Source organism: Xenopus laevis, chromosome 2S (genome assembly GCF_017654675.1).
Source record: "Xenopus laevis strain J_2021 chromosome 2S, Xenopus_laevis_v10.1, whole genome shotgun sequence".
Classification (NCBI taxonomy): domain Eukaryota; kingdom Metazoa; phylum Chordata; class Amphibia; order Anura; family Pipidae; genus Xenopus; species Xenopus laevis.
Genome location: NC_054374.1, coordinates 87,118,518 through 87,139,557, shown reverse-complemented (window position 1 = coordinate 87,139,557; position 21,040 = coordinate 87,118,518). Strand labels below are relative to the sequence as shown.

Genomic DNA, 21,040 nt, shown 5'->3' with positions numbered 1-21,040 from the left:
AGCATCCTTTTATATAGTTTAACATTTGCATTTATTGAATTATAAACGGCTGGTAGCACATGGAAATGGAAATTCCCTAGAAGAGTTTAGAAATAACTAGGTCATGGAAAATTCAGCACTATTTATAGAAAGTATTACATTTCTTTTTTAGAAAATACCTGTCAATGCTTTTCATGGAAGTTTATGAATATGTATTTCTGAGGCTCCAGTGGACTCAACAAATCAGCTGGGGCTTTGTGTAGACACCAGTTAAAAAAATGGCTGGATTTAGCAGAGCTGTTAGCAAGCTCACTACAATGCAAACCAGGACTTCTGCTTAAAAGGGGACACCTTCACTTATACAGGATAGTAATTTCTATATCAGATCAAATTAATATATATGTTAAGTCCTTAAATATTAGCTGAGCTGTACATTTTTTTCAATATTATTATAACCACAGAGGAGTACCAGACTGTCAGTATTTACAGTGTATTACTGTGTTAATCATCTCAGTAATACAGGTATCCGTTATCCACAATGCTTTGGACCTGGGGTTTTCAGGGTAAGGTATCTTTCTGTAATGTGGATCTTTATACAATAAATTTACTAAAAAATCTAATTTCTATTTTTTCCATGAATAACAAAAAATGTTCGGTTTTCCTGCATTTATGAAAAGATCTAAAATTTGCGATTAATCAAGTAAAAAAACCAAGAAAGCCTTCACTAAGGAAAAGTTGTCAAGGTGCTATAGAAATCAATGGGAGGATTTGGATCATTGGATCATCTTAAACCAATCAGAACGTTATAGTTTTTCAGATTCTTTTTTGCTATGAATTGTCAGAAAAAAGGTTTTCACGGTATTCATATTTTATTCAGATTTTTTTCAGTTCAGTGCAATTTTTCATTAGTACTTTTTTTTAATTGGAACTTTTAATAAATTCAATGACAGTCGCGGTTATAGAGTTTGTGAGTTTTCAAAAACCTCTAAAAACCACTTAAATCCAACCTTTGATAAATAAGCCTAAGCCTCAATTCAAACATTAAATAAACCCAATACGATTGTTTTGCCTCTAATAAGGAATAATTGTATCTTAGTTTTATTAATACAGAGAAAAAGGAAATCATTAAAATGGAGTCTATGGGAGATGGCCTTCCCGTAATTCTGAGCTTTCTAGATAACAGATCCCATACCTGTATGTTGAACAATAGATTAATGCCCACAAAACCACAAGAAAAAGCAAAGCTGAGGAAGCACTATTTCTGTAGGGTACTTCGGTTTCTTACCCACTGTGTCAGCCATTAGTACCTTAATGCCCCTTGGAGACAGTAATATGCCTTGCACCTAGTCCAGGGGTGCAACACCAAATTTCAGTATGGTGGCACAGTAAGGTCAAGGAGTAGTGATGGGCGAATTTGTCTTGCTTTGCTTCGCCATGGAACAGGCAAAAAATTTACGAAACTCAAATTTTTACGCCGGCGGAGCTGTCGCCCTGCGTCTGAACTGTCGCCAGCATCAAACACAAATTTGAAGGCAAATTAAAGAATTCTTTCGCCAGCGGCAAAACACTGAAATTTGCCGCGAATTCGGGCCTGGCGAATAAATTCGCCCATCACTAAAAAGGAGAGGACTGAGGACTTGCATAAGATTTAAAGGACTGAGGTAGGAGAGGGTGCTTTACTGAAGAAGCGATGCTGTATCTCTGCCTTTTCTTTAACAGTTAAAGTTACATTATAGACATTACATAAAGTATGTATTTTCAGCTGAAAACAAAGTTTAGAAAAAGCTTCTATAATACAGTATGTGTGAGAGCCCTTTGAGAAGATTTAAAGTACTGCAAGCAGAATATTAAAGTTTGTGTAATATAGCTTTAAAAGTAAAAAGCTGCTGCTTGGATAGCTGTCAGTGTTGGGCCGATGCAAATTTGCAGTTCATTCACAATCAATCCATATAACGTCTATGTGCGCACACAGCCTAAATATAGCAACACACTGCAGGCTAGAGGAACGCTGCTGTGGATCTGGGAGACTCTAACTGCTTAGAAATTCACTTTCAGCATGCTCAAGCTTAGACTGAAATGTAACTCTTTCAGTGTTCTACCCCGTGTACTGGTAATTCATTACAATTTGTGGGGCATTTTTTTAAATGTATTAATTTGAGATGGTGTCTTATTAAAAAAAAGTTTTGTGGCCACAATTTAAAATCTTTAAAATCTTGATGAAGTAGCTACTGTTAAAAAATGGACTTATGTCTGTGTCAACTCTAAGCTACAGGCTTCTACAGTGTATTTGTGCCGTGATGTGGACATAATAATGGAGCCAAGTCTTCTTTTGCTGGGTCATCTCTTTTTATATTTTTCCAATCCTCTTGAAACCAACACACATTGCAGCAGAGCCTGCTGTGGGTGGGGTATGGTGGTCATACCTATGCATGGATCCAAGTAGCAGCACGAATATCTAACCACTCTACTGAACTATATTGAGCCAAAAAAATCTAACTTTAGTGTTCTTTTAGGAATTAGAACTATTCAATTTTGAATGGTTTATATAATGGAATCCTGGAAGTCTGCATAGACTGTACTTCCACATCTGCAAGGGCAAACAAAGAGCCAGATGGGTTAACTTTCATAGCATTAAAGCACCCCCATTTCCAGTCAGGAGTGTATGGGTGCAGTGCCTTAAAGAAGGCATGGGCAAACTCATGGACAGGCAAGCCTCAGGTTGGCTATCAGTGACTGCCAAAAGCAATTAGCAATAAGCAATTAATCACGGAATTGAAGGCTCTAGTGGTTTAAATCTGGAAATCTGTACATTGCCAAACATTCAGCTGGTTTGTTTTGGAGATCTAAACAAATATTAGAACTTATTGTGGTGTTTATACAAAGGGATGAAGCACAGAACTTATTTTGTCAGAAATGAAGAGGAATTTATATACTTTATTTGCTCATTTCCAGATCCATTTCGTCTTATCTGTTTATTAAAGGAAGCCACTCATACATACAGTATATTAAAAACAAGAACATCTCTTAGAATTGGCACATTTAACATGATATTGTTTTATAAGGCTTTGTATTACTTACAAAACAAAATAAATTACTTAGAGATGTTGTTTTTTGCCTATCCTGAAATACCCAAACACAGTTAGTAAATGAACCAAAGATAACAACCCCAGCATTCAATTTTAAATAATGTTGTTAAATATGAACAAAATACATGATTAACTATCCTTGGAAATGGTTTCCCCATTGGAAAAGCATGCAGCATCCCTAAGCAGACTCTTTTCTTCTGCCATGTAATAGTTGTCTTTCCATTTTGACCTGATTACAAGCTAACAAGCCAAATATGTTTTACAGGGGATGGCATATTGATCTTCATACAATCAATTTTGTGAAAACACATTTTGAAAGGAAAACATAATTCTTCACCATGTACTTAACTAGGTAGCATATTTAGAAGTTACTTATATACCGAATAACGTCTGGTAAATCTTTACTTGCTGTATTTATGAATTTTTGATTTTTTTTGCAGTTAGTGTCTTAACCCCTTTGCCCACCCGTGTCTAGCACTCTTTCCCTCTGTTTTAAGTTTACAAGAGGGAAAGTGGCATCTAGAGGCTCAGGGTACCTGATTAGCCTGATTTTGAATGATATGATATCACATTAAAACACTGTTGTCCCCTTTACAATCTCTAAACAAATTTGTACCTGTGCAGTTACACACAGCAAGCAATCAGACATCTGTTTTCATTTTCTTATTCGTGATAGATTGTTCAAAGAAATTTACTGATTGATTGCTCTGAAATACTGCATTCATACAGTATAAAACTGCCCTATTTTCATAACAAAAAGCCTTTGGGGGTTTAAAAACAGTTTAGTAGTCATATAAGCAGGTCTGGACTGGGAATCAAAATAGATCCTGGCGTTTCAGGTACACCAAGGCCCAAACAACCCCCTGCCATTCCAATACATCGTGACGGTCTATGGCAACTTATAGTAGCCTCTGGCATTTGCCAGTATGGGCTTTTTTTAAAGCCATTTCATGTGATTAACAGATACTTTTAATACCTATTCCTTTTTCAAACACATGGAAGTATATTGACTTTAATGTTTTCTTCCCATGTACATTTTGTTGTGGTTATATAAGTGAAGAATATAATGATAACCCTTCAAGCTTAAAGTCAGAAAAAAACAAGACTTTTCTAAATTTGCATTACCATGAAGTACAAAAGGAGGTACATATGGACACAGTACATATGGCATGGGGGCCAGAGGTTTAGATCTCAGGATGCATAATCAGTGGCACAAGCTCTCCCTGTCAATGTTCACAGCCTTTTTATAGTTCACATACAACCCACATACATTATTGTGCACAAGATTCCCAGCCCATCTTTTAATAAGCAATTGCTGCTGGAAGCCCCAAGTGACTATGATATATTGTTTGGTGAACTACAGATTATGCAATTCATAGAGACAGAACCATACAACTGGAGATGCACAGCAGCGCACCCAGGCAACCATTACGGTTGTACTAATAAATATATCAAGAATTATTTTTGAAATATAAAGGAAGCCATGGTAAACAATACTATTTTATATTTTGTTAGATGGATGCTTTACTACTTTGCTTTCAAGTGAATATGTTTAGCTTTATATGATAATAACCATATAGCATAAGTAAAAAAATAATCTGTTTAAAGTTTAACCAACTGAGAAATTCATAGAGATATTTTATAAGTAAATGCAAGCTTTATATACTGGTCTGAGTCATAAGAACAGACTTCATAAATTTGTTCATGCTTTATTTAAATTGCAGGCATATTACAAAGCACAGTGCATAATTCACACCAATCCTTGCCCAGTGGGATTTTCAAGTTCTCTTCCACACAAAGATGCACTAAATTCAGTTTCATCAGGAACCATAGAACCAAGTCCAAAAGAAAAAAATGACGAAAAAGCTTTAGACGTATAGAGCTTTAATGTCTTAGAGACACAAAAATGGAAAGGGAACTGAATAAAGAATTGAAGTTGCAACCGGTTGTTTTATTTTATACTTGGAAGGGCTACCACCCCCTTGTTGCATTGTTGCACACTTCAACATTGTGTATGGTTCCCTATTTCATAGTGTGCATCTCTTAGAGTTTGTACAAGATGAACACTGGTGCACTGGCAGGTGTTTTACCAAACAATACCTCAGAATTATCTGTAACATAAATTTGAGCTCAATACCAGGGGCAGATTAGTGCACAGACTCCCTTAGGTTATAGCAATCAGGGGCCCAGCTAGCTATTTTTTTCAGCTATTATTTCTATTTTCTTTTATTTTGATATATACTTTAATATGTGCTGTTGGGTCCGGTCAGGTGCATTTGCTGGGAGAAAAGGGCAGGCAAGGAAGCTTTGCACCCAGATGCTTGTAGATCCAGTCACATCACTAGTGTGCCCTGAGCCTGACCCAGCATAGAGAGTTTGGGTGCACGTGTGCCTGGATCTGCACACATCTGGGCCCAACAGTAGCCTAGATGGGGGCTTGTGGATGTAGCCCAGGGGCCCCACATCTTATAAATCTACAACTGCTTTAAAACTGTCAGAAAAAATGATATGCTGCATATCTGGAAACACATTAAGTCACAAAGCCTGTCTGGTAACCCATAGCAATCATATGATTAGCATGAAAAAAGCTAAATAGTAATAGATTTACTGACATTGTGCACAAATGATTTCATGTAGGCATAGCACAGTGATAACACCCTCAGAGCTGTAATTTGACTAGATTAATACAAGAAGTCCAGTAATTCAGCTTTCAGGCTACTATAAACTATACCTTCCAATATCCCCTACTGCCCTCAGCTATTTATTGGGGCTCACAGCTTTTCTGTCTGTATGAAATCTGCTCTTCAGTATTGTTGAAAAAAAGTTGAACTCTGAAACTGCTGTGGACATGTGTAATGAAAACATTGGAGACAAACTTAAACTCCTAGTTTTAGAACATCAATGTCATCCACAGGAGACGTGTTTGTGTAAGGGATACAGATCAATACAAAGAACTGCCAGGATATGGACTAGGGACAGGGTCCTCACTGCCTAAATAGAGCTATTAGCTCCACATTGCACATCCCTGGCTGCTTTGGCATTGCACATGTGCTCAAGTGAGAAAACTAGAAAATGCCGCCAAGAATAACAAATGTGGAATCAAAACCATGTTTGAACAATTTACATGCATGCAGTGGACATGTTATGAATACAACAGGTATAAAATAAGACTTGGTTGTGCTCTGCTTTGATGGCTGTACCTTGATATGCCACTATATGTAAGTATAAAAAAAGTAAGGTAAGGTCCAGGCTTCAAGGGAAAGTGGAGGGGGTTTGGCCTCATCATGGAAGTGTCTAGCCCCCATATGTAATCAAAGGCACTAAGTTTGTCCAGGAGCAGTAACCTATATCAACCAATAAGATGCTTGCACATGTGCTCAAGAGTAAAAAATAGAAAATGCGCCATACATAACAAAAAATAGTCTACATTGTCTATCCTTTATTCAGTATTAGGAGTTATGCACTTACAGCATCTCCTTTTCACTCTTGACCTCTCTCTGGCTTGCCACAGTCAACAGAAGAACTGTTAAAGACCATAAAGAGGGGGGCACCTCTTACAAACTATACTGTGTGTTTTTACAGACTGTACAACTTCCATCTGCTCCTACTGCAGGTCCTCATTTTATCCAGACTCACCCAAACCCTACACATTGTATCTGTTGCTTCACCCTGGGGTCAGTACCCCACTGTCCTGCTCACTAACCTACAAGGGGACTCTACCAACACTACTCTGCCACTAGCTGGGTAGCAGACTGTCCATGTTAAAAAAGGAATTCCCTCCTTCTCTACCACCTTTCTAGATTGTGGGACAAGGACCTCCTCCAGTCTAGAAACTTTCCAGGGGACTCAAATCTGTTTCCAACATATGGGGTTGCTGTTATCTACTTAACAAATTACACATTACACATACTTTATTCAAAACAAATGTAACTTCCTTACACCAAGTCCAAAACCCTTTGGCATCACTGAAGTGATTTTCCATTTAGATTTAAAAAATAACAAAGGAGGTCCTGTTCTCTGCATTGCCATATATATATTGCATATATATATATATTGCATATATATAACGACCACTGCTATTGCAGTCTACTACTTGTATGTAGTGAAGCAGGTATTTTAAGCGGTACCATTTAATAATTCTGCAGGTTTATGCTTAATATGGGATAATAGCTGTGCTATTAAGCTTTTATAGTATTTCTCTCCTCAGATATAAGAACAATGTGTTATAAATATATTTAACCTATATCTCTGTGATTATTGCACTCTAAAACATATCGGTGCTGTACTGTTTAACTCATATGTGCAATAAAGTGCATTTTATGGAATATTAGGTTTAAATATGATTCTTTATCACCTGAGTGATTTGTCTGCTTGCCTAACAGAAGGAGCTAAAGCCTAAAGGCAAATAATACAGAAATGTTTATTTTTTATTTTTTTTACGTCATAGTCTGTATTCATTCGCAGAAACCCTTGCTTAGTAAGCATTATGAGTAATTTGATTATTTACATGCAAAATACTAAGATGTTAGTAACCTACATGTGATTTAACAAGCTGACTGCTCCTACTTGTTATGCCTCCCATGTCACTGTGTACCATTAAGGGATTTTCTGCAAGGCACAGATCCAGTGCTGAGGGAAACTAGGTAATGCATACAAAAAACAACCCTGAATTCCATTTGCAATTAATGAATGGCTGTTTATTTGTTTCTCAACAAAGTGAAAAGAAGGATGAGTGCCAGAGTGAGTACCAGAATGTTCTAACAATTCTTCTCTTGGAAAAACAGGCTCTGATCCTTAAGACCTCTCCCAGACAAATTTTAGATAAAACTCTTTTTAATTGCTTTTTTCATTGACACACTCCTGTTTGTTAGTGCATATATTTCCTCCCAAACAAAAAGCCTTTCTAGAATGGATTTCAGTTCAAAAACCTTTACGGTAAATTGAAACACTGATGTAAGGGGCAACCAAGTACATGCGAGAAATAAGGAGGCTCAGAAAAATCTTATTTTGCACATTTCCAGTTAATCTGGGATCATTCTGCCATTGCATTAGATGTCTTTTTACTCTTATTTTACTAATTCATTTGTAATAAAGCTGAATATGTATAATTTATTTTATTTAAATTGACCTAAAGTTCTCAACCTGGACATTTACTTCCCTGGTCCACCTTGTGCATTTGTGTAGAGCAGCTTTTTAACTAACATGTAAATCAACATACCATCCTTTTCACATGAACTTATGATTCCTTGGATTCAGAGGAAATTGTCTGGATCGTCTGTCTGTGACTTGCATGGATCCTTTCTCCATTCAAGCCCTCCTTCACTTTATTTTTTTCAATGTAGAAATGATGGATTAAAGTCCCTTTGTATCCCATGGTGGCACAGATTCTGTGGAAGGCAGGGGGACTTCCAGAATCTGTCACTTCGGTGTGGTTTCACTAATATTTATATAGCTTTAAGCCCTCCCCCCAGGTCATAGAAAGAGAATTATAGAATGTTTAGGATGGCTTATCATCCCCAAAACAGTTAGTGGAAAATTAGCATGGGGCAAGTAATTGACTTCATCTAGTCTGGCCACTCATTTCCTACAGTCTCAGCCCAGAATAACAGAGCAGATAGTTATCACTTTTTAACCTCTTCCTTAGAAAGCTGTTAATCTTAAGGTTTTCAATGAACAGTAGAGAAGGTGTAATATTGCTCTGCAATAGGCAAAATGTCGTTTTTATCATTGTTGGGCTTTCCTTAGTACTGTAAGGGATTCTCGGCACAAGTTGACCAGAAGTTTGACCGATCTGATTCACACTGATGGACAAACAGTACTGGGCATACATAAGCCATTTATAATGTTCGCTCTTAAAAAAAAAATTAGAAGGGATTTGTGAATCTTTAAGAAATAAATCCAAATCTTATTTTATGATGTTAGTCAAGCAAAATAAACGTGTACTTATACTATAAAAAATATTTCAGTCTTGTTTATTTTAGTCTTGGAATACATAATCACATTAAGCCTACAGTCACCATTTTGTGGACACTATAACTAGACATCATGCCAAAATCTTATTTATGTGCCACATTTGTGCTCCTGATACCTGTGCCCATGCACTGTCTGCACAATTAGATAGTAAAGAGGGAGGGGGAATGTGGGAGGGCAGTGGCATCTAGGAAGTGGAAAGCAAAAGTGAGCAGACAATAAATGATAGCTGATACTTTTAAACAAGTTTATAACTAGTATTGGGTTTCATTATTCATTTGAAAATGACTTTTTATACAGATATTTGGGTGTACCAGATTTAATAAATGTTGCTTTTTATTCAGCTTTGAGAACTTCTTAAGTATCTTTAGACCATGTTTCAGTACATTTATTGACTTCCCACCATGCAAAGAAGTGCCCTATGTGTCAGAGCCTTCAAGGCAATGTTTTACCAATATATGTTGAAATTGTTTTTCATTTGGGCCTAATGGGGCCCCCTATTCCTCCCAGGCCCCCCTGGCAAATGATATTATGATTAGATGTAAATAAGTTTGTATAATTACTCACTAAATGTGATAGTGCCCTTCACACATTTACATTACAATCCTGCAATTATGCTATAATATACTCCATTATTAACTTTAATACCCATGTGTATTAAATAGAAAATAATTACAAAATTAGTGAAAATGAATACACCAGCATTGATAAAAACTTAGCATTCTTCCTTAGAGTAATTAGAGAAATGCTTAGGGTTCTCACACACAAGTAAGTTAGTTGCCCATTAGAAATCTTCTATACTGTGGGCGACTAATTTCCTGCAAAGTGCGTATTTAGCACATTTACTTAACCCTTATTGCCAGGGAAATTTTCCTCAACGTCAGGAAAGTGTTTCAAAATTTGGCTTGTTTATCAGTGAAGATGTATGTGTCAGTTAATCAGAATGTGCTCCACTGCTTTGAGCAACACCAACAGCCATCATTACTGCTTTGTAAAAAAGTATATATGGGTAATAAATCTGCTCCTTAATCTATTGCAACATTGCTGCTCATCAACCCACTGTTTATCTCTTAGTTGTACTTGAAATGCTTCTGTGCTGTGTCTTCATTGTCTGTTGAGCTAAATCTTGGAATAAATATACATTTGAGTCAGGCTGGGGTACCAGGGGGCCCACCATAAAACCTTACACCAGGGGGCCCACCATAAAACCTTACACCAGGGGGCCCACCATAAAACCTTACACCAGGGGGCCCACCATAAAACCTTACACCAGGGGGCCCACCATAAAACCTTACACCAGGGGGCCCACCATAAAACCTTACACCAGGGGCCCACCATAAAACCTTACACCAGGGGGCCCACCATAAAACCTTACACCAGGGGGCCCACCATAAAACCTTAGGCCCACTCTCAGTACTATTATTCTTCATCTCCTCAATGAACCTGTATTCTCCTAGTCTCTTTTCTTTATACTATAATCAATTATTCCATCTATTTAGCCTCTTTGTTCTCATAGAAATAGGAAATGGCCATGAAATATGCCAAAAGTTTAGCAGCAGGAGGGCCTACTGACACCTGGGCCCACCGGGAGTTTTCCTGGTATCCCTGTGGGCCAGTCCGACACTGGTTTTATATATATATATATATATATATATATATATATCAATCACAGTCCAGTGAGAGTCCGCACTCCAAGGCACACACTGTTGCGGCTTATATAGCCGGGGTGCATGGTTAGGATATATATAACGTAATATTCAAGAGAACCAGCACTCCCATATAAAATATTCTCATTTATTTCTGTTGCATCAATGTACAACGTTTCGGTCCTTATTAGGATCTTTCTTAAGGTCCTATATATGTATATATCGAAGCAGGACCCGCAGTCTCGAGGATGAGAAAGGTCTCCATGTGAGACGAAACGTCTGATTAAGATGCTATTTTGTGTGGAATAAATCACAATTATCACAAACAACAGAGAGTGCGGGTCCTGCTTCGATATATATAATTAGCCATTGACTGTGCACCTCTGGCTTCAACTCTATGTGAGTGCGGGCACTGTGGGACTTTTTTATATATATATATATATATATATATATATATATATATATATATATATATATATATATATATATATATATATATATATATATATATATATATGAATTAGGGAATCCACATATAGCTTTGCTAGCTATGAGAAATAAATTACTTGTACATTTACTGCTCTGTATTCAGCTGTGTCCCATTAGCTGCATGACAAAACAATTTTATTTCATATTTACCATATTTATTGCCCTTGAGCTCCATAAAATACCTGATCTAATATAATCAAACTAAGATTATATAGGTGATCTAGTCATGTACTGGCAGCACTTAAAGGGTTAAGCCTCTCTGAAATATAATCTATAACGGTTTTAGTCCACAAATAGGTAAAACAGTCACAGAATATTGTTATTTAAACTTGGTGTGTATTAGTGTGTTATGAGCTTGGATGTTGAAGGCCATGGAGCTGCTATATTTAGAGCTCTGCGTTAGCAGCTACGCATGATTTTCTTTTCTTGTCTGAAAGAAACCTGCATAAAAAACCTGTTTCTATGACAGATCTATCATCATCAGAAAGAAAATGGACCTATTTGGCAAGCTAAATTCTGTAAAAGCTACCTTGAACCTATCCCGGCCTTTTGTGTCTCACTTTTTAATGATCCATGTGGGTGGGGAACAATGACTCATGCGAGAAAAGGAACAGTGGTTTCACTGTACATAGGTATTGTTTTGCTGCAACAAGCATCTGAACATTACATCAAATTGTTTATCAAATCATCTCTTTGATGATCAATTTGTTTCATCCCTTTATGGTGTCTGTCCTTAGTCGAGCAGATGGAAGGCAAGCACAAAACCCCTGTTGGTTCAAGTCTACCTCAACACTCTTTTGGTACCCAAACCTTTCTGCTATGGACCGACAGAGAACCTAAATGCAGCAGAGGTTGATCCAGAGCAAAACAGGAACAAAAAAACTACAGTACACAGAGCCGGTTTGGTCAAGGATTGGGGATAGAAATTTATTCAAAATATTGGTGGCAAAAGTAACATTAAAGTGTTACAATGCACAAGTGTTCTAGATGCACCTACACCCAGGCCCAGCGCACAAAGAGCTAAGACAGTTCCCCCTTTTTAGGAGCATGCACCGGGGAGCATAAGTGTCTATAGAAGAAAACCAAGATCTCTCTTCAGGATAAAACCCCCTCCAGTTAATTAAATATTGGATATTACCTGATGTTACAGGAGTTCCCGATTTCTTGGACCTCAAATTCCTTTAAATGCCCTTCAACAGAAACAGGAGAGGAAAAAGCATTCTTGAGTACAGGTTTTAACAAAGAGACATCAAAGGAGATGAAGATTTCCATACTATGATTAAGATTGACACACACGTGGTTTACAACTTCCCTGATCTTGAAGGGACCAATAAAAGGAGGAGCAAATAGGAAAATGTACTTATAACAGCTTTCATGAGAGCTTAATAAGCATGATTCCAAATGGTCTTAATATCAGAAAAGAGACAATTCAAGAGGGAAACCCATACAAGCAGAACATTTCTTTAATGAAAATCTTGGTAAATAGAACCTCAAACTAGAGCTTCCATCTTCAAGAAGTAGTAGATTAGGATGGTAGTGAGATCTGCATATTTGTCAGCAGTAGAGTCCATGGGGATATCGGGTCAAGGCAGAGAAGGAACTTACTGCGGTTGAAGTTTCATACAAGGGAGAGAACAAGATGTGTGTATATATATATATATATATATATATATATATATATATATATATATATATATATATATATATATATATATATATATATATATATATATATATATATATATATATATATACACATACATACATACACACATACATATGGACATGGGGAATCCCATTTCCATAAGAGAATCTAAGAGACAGAGGATGTTTTTGGTATCCACTAGGGTACTCTAGGTAACAACGACCGCAAGTGTAACCCCAGCCTGACTCAAATGTATATTTATTCCAAGAATTAGCTCAACAGACAATGAAGACACAGCACAGAAGGATTAAGTGTTTTTACAGATGAAATGTGCTCAAAGTTTTTGTTTCAGTGAGAATAGTGATAGGTTCCATAGAACCGTTAAAAGATGGTTATTTTAAAGAGATGAGGAAATAGTGGAAGAGGATAATGTTTTAAATAGTAATTTTATTCAACCTCCATAATCTAGGCAAGGTCTAAGGCTTTTGTCATTTTTTGGACAATGAAAAACCAGCTCCAGCAGGAAATGTAGACTTTCTTTTTGGCAGGATTCTCTGGAATGTGCCAGCTTGGGCACAGATTGGGGATAGGGCATAGCCTTTTATTTTAAAATTGGTGGCAAATTGCATCACAACGCAGTGGCAAATGTCACAATACTGTCTTTGAGGTCTTTGCAGTGAGACAGACGGAGAACGCAGAAATGAAAAGGCTTAGGACATTGTGGATAATGGAGTTTTGACTAGAGTAGAGCTGGCTTCTGCCTAGTGAAAGTCATGTTTGGGGTTGAATGCTTCTTTTATTGTCCTGGAAATTCTTACAAATGTAGTAATACCATATGTAACCTTGTTATAAGATAAGGGGCCTAAACAAATATTCGCTCACAATGGGAAGCATGATCATAAACACTCTATAGTGAGGGGGTTTATAGTGATATTGCCAAGATACGTGACACCAGTTTGCTCAATATTTGGGTTCAAATGCTACAGCCCAAGTCCTACTTTACTCTAATTTCTAATTGCTTCCCAATTTACTTTTACTCTGCCCATATACACCCTTCCTCTAAATAGTAAAAACTGTCATTTATCATCACCTCCAGTGAGCTGTACTGAATAGCTACTTGAACCCAGGGACACTGCACCAATGAGGCAAGTCGTGAAACTCGCCTTAGACTGCAGTTCCACACCGGTTACCAGGCATTGTGACATTGTGGACACCCCCCAATCTCCTCCGGTACAAAAAATTGAGCACACGGGGGGGGGGGGGAGCATCAGCAGAAAGCTGCATCAGATGGCAGAGGAGCCAGGATTGCCCCTGTGTGGACCAATGAACCGACCATTGTCATCAGTTACAGATATTTACATTTTTAGGTTATCTACACAAATGCAGAAGGTGCCCCAACATGCCAAAAAGGAATACTTGTGAAAAATGTATCATGCAAGGCTGCAGCTTCACATTCTATGCATAGAATAGATGTCCCTGAGCCACCAATATCCCAAAGGGGTCTCTTTGAGGGAAGAAAGGAAATAGGGTAAGCATGACCCCAAGGAGTAATGGACAGCAGTTGAGTCCCCTATCTGCTCTCTCTCAACATAATATGCTCGGTTACATCATGTCTTCTAAATACAGAGATCCCGCAGAGTTTATAGTCTGGATTACAGATAAAATCATTCAGTGTTACATTGTACACAGTATAAAAAGCTATTATGGCACTGTGTGGGTGCCTTCATGTCTACATAAATCTTGTTTTGTTCTGATAGTTAATTAAGGGAAATTGTCCATCATAATCTTCTGAAAGTGTTCATCTTTCTTTTCTTCCTTTTTTACACTTTAGCAGGGCACTCCCCAGACTGCTGGAAGTGCAGCTGGAAGTGTGTTAGATAACACCCACGCTGCCAGCATCATAAAATAGGATGCATTTTCAAACCCCCATACTATCTCTAATGAGGTCTTTAGTGACAGTGTGTAGGTTTGGGTATAGTATAAAATACAAGACTAGGAAGAAGAGGTGGACTATTGACACCAACTGGTGAGCCACTTTGTGCTTTAATCGGCAGACTGGATTCTAATTATAGAGATTATTTTGCACTTCTGATACTGTGAGTAACAACATTATAAATGCCGGTATTTTCACACAGGCACAGTTAGGAAAAGAGTGTAACTATATTAACACAATGCTTTTTAATAGCAGCATGTTTTCTTTTGTTTCTCTGCAGCTAGAAAGTGCCTTAGAATAATATCTAAAGCCTAGATAGAGGCATATGTGCACTTGCTCAAGCATTCCTATTTTTGTTACTTAGAATGCAGCTTTGTACTGCTATGTAATTCAGGGTGAGTTCTAATATCCTTATGTACTGTTTATTCTGTATACCCTAAGTAGTCACGGACCTATAAGAGGCACAAATGATACCCCTGTACAAAAAAAACACATATGTTTCAATTATCTACATCTATGCTACAAATACTAGAAATGTACATACATGTGTGCCCTAATAATTAGAAATTGCTACAAAGCATGAAGAATTAAAATACAATGCTACCTAAGCTGCGCCATTCCTATATGATCTATTAATAAGACTATATATATATATATATATATATATATATATATATATATATATATATATATATAATGATTTATGAAATACATATATATTTTTCAGACATTCTAGATGTTTATTACAGGTCTTATCACATAACAAACAATTAGAATGTTGCAATTACTGCTTACCTGTTTAAAAGAGAACATTGTATTGGATGCTATGGGTTATTGCACTGGGGCAAATATTTGTACCTATGAGGAGCTATGATTGTGCAGCACTGAGGAATAATGTTACTGCACTGCTGGGCATTCACACAAACACAAGCATAGACACAGATTTGCCTCTGTCCTGGTAAACCAAGAAACCAGAAGATATAAATACATCAAAAAAAGAACAGGAAAACCAGAAGGGAACAATAGATCACAATGTGTGAGCTGAAGGGAAAGGGACAAAGGAAAGAGAAAATTAAAGACCAGAACAAATTTTACACAGAGGGCACAAGAGGGGGTGGAGAGACACAAGTAAACAGAATAGAAAAAAATTAAAAGAAAACTGAAAAGGGATAAACATAATTGTCAGACAGCAAGAAATGCACAAGTAGAACTGGTCAAATAAACTAATATGAAAGTAATATATAGGCAAAAAACATAATAGCTTAGTAATAGTCAGGGCAAAGGGGACATAGGCATTAGAAAAAATAACAAAGCAACATATTGTAAAAGACAGAAGGGTTGTAAAAATCAGAAGAAAAGTTCTGTGTGCAAAAAACCTCTGTCACCTCTTTTTAATGTAGATAGCCAGCTCTGCCCCAACTGTTTCCTTCACTTTTATGAAACAGCTTATCTCTAACTGTCAGCTTCTCTGTAAAATATGTCAGTTCTCCTACTGTGACTTTACCTCTGTTAAACAGACTACTGGCATTTCTCCAACGGTCACTGCACCTATGTGAAACAGACTATTGACTCCTCTGCCACTGTCGCCTCACCTCTGTGAAACAAATTGTTAGCTCCTTAGTCGAGTCCATGCCATAAAACTATTTATTTCCCACTGCTGTCAACTGTGGCATGGAATATTGCTTCATTGTTTTAAAATACTATATCAGCTCTCCTCCCAAGATGACCTGTAAAGTAGTATTTCAGTACCTCATTAATACTAAATGTACAAAATGTAGTATAGTTTCATCCTCTTAACATATCAATGCCTCAGTATTTCTCCCACAGTATACCACTGCCTTATCATCTCATCAAAACAAAAAAAGTCAGCCCTCCTGATTGGGCTCTGAAAATCTAGAGATTAACCCTATTATTTGAACGCGGACAGCAATAGGACAATTATAGAGGAAGGATTATGCATTATTAGAGGAAGCAGAGTTTATGGTCATTGGGGGGCCCGGGGTCTACTTCCACTATTGCTGTATCTGCTCGCCGGCCACATTCTTCTACTTGTAAGAGAAGAGGACACAAGTATGTAGGTGGTGGGTACTGCAGTAAGTACTGCACTGGGCTTCCCCTCTACTCTCACGCATGCACAAACAGGTACACACATGAGCTTGTCTGCTGGTGTGCCAACAATTGGGGTCAACAGTAAAGGAAGAACTGCAGTGGGGAGACACAAATGCATAGTCTCAAGGTACAAGACAAAAGATGTGCTTGCTGCTCCCCAACTGTTGCACCTCTAGGCACATGCCGATTTTGCCAACCCCTAGTTCAGCCCCTGCCACTCAGTGTTCTTTGCACAACCTCTGCCTTTTCACCACGTGCATAATCCTGTTGCCATTGCATATTACTTTACTGTTGTGTGCAGTTTAAATATATTAGGGCTTTTAAACTATCTGGCCCATTGTATAAAAACGTATTACACTGACAAGCAAAGCTGTGCTTTTTTTACTCTAAGAAGTACTACTTTGCACAAGTCTGAGTACATTCAAATTACTGGCCATGCAGAATGGTTCTTATGAATTGGGGGTGATAAATTGCCTTTAAATGGATTCCAGTGTACAAATTAACAGGATATTATATCCTTTATACCAGCAAAGGACAGAATGCAATAGAAATGCTTCAACTTCTGCTATTAAATTGGATTTCACAAGACGCATTGGCAAGGTTAATCAACCCATTAACAATCGTCCCCTGAAGGAAATAAAGGTCCAGTAGTAAAGGGGCCGCTAAAGGCAATACATTGTTTCCTCAAAATTAGATCTACATAATGACTTTCAGGGTTTTCAGTGACAATTCACCATCCACTTGTGGCAAGATCAGAATTGTCTATCCACAAGTAGAGGGTGTATGGATGTAGAAATAGAAGCAATAATTCAATATGCCAGGAGAAGTCAAGCTGCTAACCTGTAACATAATTTATCTCTCAGTGTGACTGTAGAATATTTTCCTTTTTTTCGGCCCTCGTTTCAAATAAATGCCTTTGGATTTGTTAAAACAGTTGTACTAATGTGCTTTCTCCTCTTTTTTTCCTTTAGTAATTGCCCGTCTTTCCTGGCTGCTGCATTGGCAAGGGCAACAGCAGATGAAATCCTGCAAAGTGACCTGTCTGTGTACTACTCACCAAAGCATGTGGATGGCACAGAGGGGATTTTACGTGAGTTAATGCATGACTGGATATTCCAAGGTCGATCACTCCTTAGGGTGCTAAGGCATTTCAGTAGAACAGTGGCACTTGAGGTTTATATAAGAGAATTTTTCCATCCTGCAAACAGAGGTTGTATGTAACCAAATATTCATATTGCTGTTTGTCTTTCATTTTTGTTTCTAAGTTTCTTTATTCCGACTTTCAATTATATCTAGTATAGTTAAATCTAAAAAAAACTGAACTTGCTGAGTAATTCATTGATTACTCAGCAAGTCCAGTTGTTTTTAGATTTACCTATACTAGATATACCATGACCTGGATGAATGAAAATCTTCATAGTCATACTGACTTTTAATTATTTTACTGACAACAGCAGCAAAATTAAGTTTGGTGTTTTTCACCTTCCAAACACTTTTTCAGTTCAGTTGTTTTTAGATTGTTCACCAGAAATAAGGACTTTTTTCAATTGCTTTCCATCTTTTATTTTTTACAGTTTTTCCAAAATTTAAAGTTTAATGTTCCTGTCTCCAGTGTTTGAATCTGGCAGCTCAGTGATCCATGAGCAAATTCCGAACTGTTACAATTTGTTACATTTAGGGGCACATTTACTAAGGGTCAATGTGAATTTTGAAATTTAAAAAATTTGAATTTCAAACAAAATTTTTGGGTACTTCGACCATCGAATAGGCCTAAATTTGACTTCGATTCGAAGTAAAAAAGTTCGAACTCAAAAATCAAAGTACTGTCTCTTTAAAAAAGTTCGACTTCAACACTTCGCCACCTTAAACCTGCCGAATTGCTATGTTAGCCTTTGGGGACCTCCTAGAACCTATAGCCAACATTTGGCTAAGTTTTTAGAAGTCTAAGTAAAATCGTTCGAACCGTTCAATTCGAACGATTTCATTGTACGATCTAATGATTTTACTTCGACTTCGATTTAATCAAATTCAATTAAAAAAACCTTCGACTTCGAATATCGAAGTAATGCAATTCGATGGTCGAATTTCGACGTTTTTTACACTTCGAAATTCGACCCTTGGTAAATCTGCCCCTTAGATTCTACATTAGTTGATACATTTCTCAGCAGTATCTGTGGAATATTAGCAACTATTGTATCAAGTCTAACAGCTGCCTTTAATGAAACTCAGGGATTCTGCTCAGCAGGGACAAAGATAACAAATGTATCAATTTAGAACAGTTAAAGAGACCCCCCCCCCCAGAGCTGCTTTTAAACTTTACACTTCAATTATAGAAAAACGATCGCAAATAGACAACGGAACTGAAAAATGTGTTTGAAGGTGAACAACCCCTATAAAAAGGTTATTTTAAAATGAATACACTGCAATCACAATTCAAAGAACCAACTAATTTTAAACCATATTCTAAGAGGTTTATAAACAAATAGGCTGAAATGGTTGAGGCCCAATAGGATCTAGACTAGAATTTTTAAAGTAGGTAAATTTATAGGAATGGCTAAAAAGAGTTTAGCTTGGGCCAGTTTATTTGTAAATAGGCAACAGTCTGCACTCAGTTTGCCCAAGTTACTAGACCTGTGTCTGACATGGATTAGTTACTAGTGTTAAGGGGCCCGATAACAGGTGTGTCTGTGTGTTATTACAATTGTGTCTTAACCCCTTAAAATATCACAAATAATATGCATTGCCTCAGGAAATGCATGCATCGTATAATCATGGTACTAAAGAGCAAATTAGCTAATTTAGCACAAGGCTAGAGCTCCCTGAGCATTATTAGTCATATCAACGCCAATTGTATCTTCACGCGTGCGACTCCATCCGACTTGCCAGGTGCGTTTTGTCGGCGAGCGTCAATCTGACCAAAAACGCTTGTGGAGTCCAGCCCCAAAGCAAGATGCAAAAAGGTGCTTAATTGCACCTGCCCTGCACATTATAACTGTCCCAGAAAATCATGCTATTTGTGTGATTAGGGCTCTCTTTGTACAATGCTAAAGATATGTTTTATTTAAAGGGATTCTGTCATGATTTTTATGATCATCAGAATACTTGTTTTCCCTCTGAAGGTTTATCTTATCATAAATAAACGTAGTAATGTGGATAATACCATCTACATGTAAGCACTATGCAAGAGTCCAAATATACACAGCAGTTAATCAATGAAACATACAAAGTGACTCAATTTAAACATTTGTGCAAAATCACAGCAGCAAATAGTTTCAAATTATAAGATACAGTGTATAGGCATTACATCATAACATACTACAAGGCAGTGTCTTCCCCCTGTCTGCATACCTCATGTTGGCCACTCCTCATGCCATTGGACGCTTCATCAGAGGAGGTGTGGCTATCCTAGGTCACATCCCTGCACATATACCTGCACATTAGTCCCCATACATTTTCCAGGGTTTATTATTCACTATATTATTAAAGCCATGCCACAGGGCAACTAAAGATTCTCCAACTATTCCTTACAGAAACAAGTTATCTTCTTCTATTCCATCAATATTTAAATACATGTTCAAGCGTTCATTGTTCCCAATCCTTGCATTTTATCCATGTCTCAAAACAATTAAGTTTCATATAAACTAATAACCCTACTGTAAAAAGTTAATAGTGTTCTTCATTTTAGCATTATTAGAAAGAAAACCTTTTTTTATATTATCAAAGACAGGATATAATAATAAGGGATAATAAGGGATGTGCATCTATACATTTCTATTCCCGAACAATGCACTACTAATATTTAATCACAATTCCACATTTTGCAAAAATAATCTACTATAGATATAAATTAAAAAAATTAATAAAAATAAAATCAGAAGTGTCTAAATGCTTAATACTTTTAAATTGTATACTAATAAAGTGCATATACCTTCCAAAAAATCAAAGTGCAAATTTACCCAAAAAAATCACAGGCATTAAACCCACTTTACTCAGATTAAAGTGCATGTAATTCTCTTAAGTGCATGTGTAGAATAAAAAATATCAAATTAAAAACGCTTCGCTAGTCATCCGACTGGCTTTCTCAATTCTTAATTGAGAAAGCCAGTCGGATGACTAGCAAAACGCCTTCAAAAGAAAAAAAATACAACAAATCCAGTTAATTTGACTTATTACTATAGATAAC

General features: G+C 37.0%; 1 protein-coding gene across 1 annotated transcript in view; it reads left to right on the top strand.

Moving 5' to 3' along the window:
- The window catches only part of ppm1e.S (protein phosphatase, Mg2+/Mn2+ dependent 1E S homeolog), a 104,791-nt gene that overhangs the window by 60,139 nt on the left and 23,612 nt on the right, over positions 1-21,040 (top strand). Inside the window, exon 2 of the mRNA XM_018249657.2 lies at positions 17,829-17,947. Within this exon, the coding sequence (XP_018105146.1) occupies positions 17,829-17,947 (119 nt within the window). The remainder of the gene's footprint in view (positions 1-17,828; positions 17,948-21,040) is intronic.